The 4,802-nt window shown below is 40.4% G+C and overlaps 1 protein-coding gene across 1 annotated transcript in view; it reads right to left on the bottom strand.

Moving 5' to 3' along the window:
* The window catches only part of THEM4 (thioesterase superfamily member 4), a 16,222-nt gene that overhangs the window by 5,199 nt on the left and 6,221 nt on the right, over window positions 1-4,802 (bottom strand). The window contains exon 2 of the mRNA XM_007950987.2: window positions 2,869-3,034. Coding sequence (XP_007949178.2) covers window positions 2,869-3,034 — 166 coding nt within the window. The remainder of the gene's footprint in view (window positions 1-2,868; window positions 3,035-4,802) is intronic.

Here is a 4,802-nt window from a genome sequence, read left to right as displayed (position 1 = left end):
GAAACAGACCACATTCCTAAAGCAGCTACTCAGCTGCTTGTGGCAGATTTCACCATGGAGTTGATTGCCAGTCTCATCATGGGCAATAATTATAACCAGCTGTCTAGCCTCGGAAACCCAAGGAGGGGTCGCTATGAGTCAGGGCTGACTCGACGGCACATAACAACAACAACAACAAGCCACTCAAAACCAGGCCCAGTCAAGGTGACACATAACCTTAACTACCATAGTCCAGTTGTGAGGATTTTCATTTTCCTTATGTTGAGGTGTGATCCATACTGAACACTGCTGCAGTCTTTGATCTTCATCAGTATGTGGTTCAAGTCATCTTCACTTTCAGCAAGCAAGGTTGTGTCATCTGTGTATCACAGGTTGTTAATGAGTTGCAATTGATTCTGAGAGGATCAGATTTCAGTAGAGGAGGCAGGCAGGTTGGATGAGGGAATAAGCAAAATCAAATGGGAATGGAACCCAGGAAAATATTGACATTTAAGGAGCAGGTGGAAGAAGGAAAAAGGGAGAAATGATCAGAGAGGTTTATGAATGCCAAGAAAGAGGAAAGTTCCAAGGAATATGAGATCAACGGTGAAGTCTAGCAAAAGAAACAACTGTAAATACCCGAGAAATTTGGTACTTAGGTCACTGATGGCTTAAGTGAAGAAATTTCAGAGTTGTTAGGGACGAAGCCAGACTGCACTGGTTAAGGACATTCAGTTAATTGTGTGATATGGTAATCAGTGAGAATGGAATTAGTAACAACATGCAAATTATTAATTTTTTCCTTCATCTGAAAAACAGTAATTTTCTCTATATTAGAGATTCTGTAAAGAAACTTAGGAACTTTATCATTTTTCTTGGTTAAGATCATTCTATTTTTGTTTCAGTCATTCTTTCAACAAATATTTGAGTACGGTTGGTACAAATGGTTAATGTGTGAGGCTGCTAACCAAAAGGTTAGGTGTTTGAGTCTACTCAGAGGTGCCTTGGAAGAAAGGCTGGGCAATCTACTCCCCAAACAATCAGCCATTAAAAACCCCATGGGACACAGTTCTACTCTGACATATCTGGGTTCAACATGGAACAGAGATGATTCAATGGCAACTGGTTTTTACTATGAGGAAACCAAGGCACAGAAAGGTTATGTAACTTGTCCAACGTCCCATAGCTTGTTAGTTGTGGGTCAAAATTTGAACCCAAATTCACATTTTCAACCATTAAATTCAAAACTCAGTAGCTCTTGGCTATTCTCTAAAGCCACAAGACTAGAGAAATACAATTTGGTTGTCAGGCAACAGTAAAGGCTGATCTGAAGTCAGCTACTTAAAGAATGTGTTCAGATGATTTAAAGATAGTGAGTAAATTAGGAAACATCTACATAAACTCCATGAGGGAGCTCATCCAGTCTTATGGCTTCAGAGAACATCCCAAACCTCATGAGTTCTGAATTTAATGGTTGAAAATTTGAATTTGAAATTTGAATTTGGGTTCAAACTTTTCCACAACTGACAAGCAAAAAAAAAAAAAAAAAAAAAACTGCTTTAGTGTGAAAGCCATAACGTATAGTTCTAGATAGTCGTTAATACCATCATGGAAAACATTGGCTCCCAAGTTCCAGGACCAATTGCATTTGAACCATATGGAAGCTTGTTAAAAGAGCCCTGGTAGTGCAGTGGTTAAAGCATTCAGCTGATAGGTTTGTGGTTCGAACCCATCAGCTGCTACAATGGAGAGAGAGATGGCAATCTGCTTCCATAAAGATTTATAGCCTAGGAAACCCTATGGGACAGTTACACTCTGTCTTACAGGGTTGCCATGAGTAGGAATTGACTTGACAGGCGTGGGTTTTTGATGGGGGAAACTTAAATATAGATTCTCAGGCTCTAGGCCAAAGGGTTCAGGTGATTCAGACCGAGAGTTAGGTTTCAGAAATACTAGAAACAGCAATTTAACTCTTTGGTTAATGAAAAATTGATAAACCAATGGCAGACTTAAAAACAGGTCTCTTGTTTTTCAGATGTGCCCATTTTAAATCACAACAACTAGCCTAAATATATAGTTTTTACTTCTACCAAACCCAAGGAAGGTGATAAAGAAAGCAATGGGTAGGAAAAAAAGTGGTTCACTCAAGGGACTAAATGGAAGATTAAACAAAACAAAACAAGTATAGCACCCTGAGCAGGTCCCCTGGTTATGTTTCTACCTTCCTACCTTCCTTCTCCCCACAAATATTTATCAGGTGCTTACTATGTATCAGGTACTGTTCTTAGCACTGAAAATATAATGAAGAATAAAATACAAAAATTCCTATTCTCATGAAGCATGCACTCTAGTGGGAAGAGAGATAAGTCATTAAATAATTAAAACGTAAATTGTGTTAAGTGCTGTGGAAAAAAAAAAACACATTAGAAGGATAGGAAGTGCAGTGGGTGTGTATTGGGGATAAGGTGGGTTGCCTCGGGAGTTTAGTTTGGGAGATGAGGGGAGTGACCTGAGCATCCTGAGCTTATTAAGGTGATAGGTTATAGGACATATACAAGGTATATACCCCATATGCAGAGACAAAGGGCAAAATGAGATTAGTGGTGACAGTAGACAGGGGTGATAAATCTGTGGGAGGGTAGGCCTTCTAGAATCCCATCTTACCTCCTGCCAATGGGGACAAGGAGGCCAGAGGAAGGCAGTCTTACTTTTAGCAATAATCTTTATGCTATCTGAAAATTTTATTATTTCTGGCCTATAAAACCGGGGAATACAGAAATCCCTACAATATACCTCTTATGTTTTCAAGTGGTAACTAATGCTTCAATCTGTCCCTATTTTTAAGATTTGATGCTTAAATATTCTTGATGGGAGAATGGTCGTTCTTACCGCAATAAACTCTTGGAAGGCGTGAATGATGAGAAGGGAAACGTTTCCAGGTGCCATCTTCACATTTCTTCATGAACTGGTCAAAGAGGAGTCTAATTTCCTTGCTCCAGCTGGGGTTAGGGAGAGCCTGGTCCTTCTGAGTGGCTTCTTCAGAAGAAAATGACCTCTACAAACCAAGAGGAGAAAAAGAAGAGTAATGGGAGGTACACAGCACATCTCTCAGTTTATCTAAGACCAACTTGTTTTTCCCCTTCCCAGCAGCTTATCACTTTGGAAGGGAAGGGAACTTCAGAAATCACCTGGTCTAACTTCCTTGGGAGAAATGAGAGATTGAGGGAGGGCAAATGACTTGCCTAACACCCAGCTAGCTATTTGCAGAGCCTTGTTCCATTCTTTTTCAAACGTTAATCAAGCATACATGAGCCAGGCCCTGGAGCTAAACAGAGACAGACACACATTACCCTCTACATAAAAAGTGCTACGAGTGGGGTAAAAACAGGCAGCTGTAACACAGGAGAATGATATCCATCTCAGATTGGGGGTTTAGGGAGGGGTTCTTTGGCTTGAATCTTGACAGACAAGTAGCAATTAGCCAGCTGAAGAGAGTATTGTAGGCAAAGAACACTGTGTGCAAATGCAGGGAGGCAAGAAACAGTTTTGAGGCCTTACTACTACAACTGCATGAACCAAAAAAAAAAAAAAAAAAAAGCCATCGAGTTGTTCCTGACTCATAGCAACCCCTCCTTGGGTTTCCGAAGTGGTATCTCTACCTAAGTAGATTGCCCAACCTTCCTTCCAAGGAGTGGCTGGTGGGTTTGAATCACCAGCCTTCTGGTTAGTCTATGAGAAAAACAAACCAAACTCACTCCCATAGAGTCGGATCCCACGCATAGCGACCCCTCCTTGGGTTTTCGAGGCGGTAGTACTACAGAAATAGATTGCCCAGCTTCCTTTCAAGGAGTGGCTGGTAGGTTTGAACCACCAGCCTTCTGGTTAGCAGTCAAATGCCTTAGGCACTATGCCAACAGAGCTGCTGACACTAGTGACATGAGGAAAGGGAAATGTGAGCAGATTCAAGACAGCTCTGCACCTACTCTAGGAGCTCTGGTGGCGTAGTGCGTAAGGCATTTGACTGCTAACCAGAAGGCTGGTGGTTCAAACCCATCAGCCACTCCTTAGAAGGAAGATTGGGCAATCTACTTTTGTAGAGATACTGCCAGGAAACCCAAGCAGGGGTCACTATGAGTCGGGATCAACTCCATGGAAGTGATTTTATTTTTGTTTTTGTTTTGGTACCCCTACTCCAAGATTGGGAGCTCTGATAGCGTAGTGCCTACGGCACTTGACTGCTAACCAGAAGGGTGGCGGTTCAAACCCACCAGCCACTCCTAGGAAAGAAGGTTGGACAATCTACTTCTGTAGTGATACCACCTCAGAAAGCCAAGGAGGGGTCACTATAAGTCAGGTATGACTCGGCACATAACAAGAACAACTCCAAGATTTGTGCCTTTTTTTCTGTGTGGTCTTTAGATTAGATCACCCCTTCAGAACCCAGCTCAGAAAATATGGCAAAGAAAGAAAAGAAAAACAAACAAAAATCCCAACTATTATCTCATCTTAATACAACCAAAGGCAAATTTTTCCTGTATTCCCTCCAAGTCTTTTTAAATGTAATTTTCTTAATATACTTGTACTTCCAGTAATAAATTTAATTATGCTTTCAGCTTTCACCATTTTAATCTAGTTTTTACTTTTTCATGTCCTTAACCTCAGTTATTACCATATTCAATAGAAAAATAGTCCTTTAAATTGATGTATTAAAATTGATTGTGTTTAAATTATTTCCAGTCTTTTGTTGATCTAAATGAAAATGTTCATAAGCGTATCATGAATATGGCTTTTTCTCTATTTTGGATTATTTTCTTAGAATTCCC

The sequence above is a fragment of the Orycteropus afer genome, unplaced genomic scaffold (genome assembly GCF_000298275.1).
Source record: "Orycteropus afer afer isolate SDZICR_OR568_19922 unplaced genomic scaffold, OryAfe1.0 scaffold00290, whole genome shotgun sequence".
NCBI lineage: Eukaryota > Metazoa > Chordata > Mammalia > Tubulidentata > Orycteropodidae > Orycteropus > Orycteropus afer.
The sequence above is the reverse complement of the archived record's forward strand: the minus strand, read 5'-3'. Positions and strand labels throughout refer to the sequence as shown.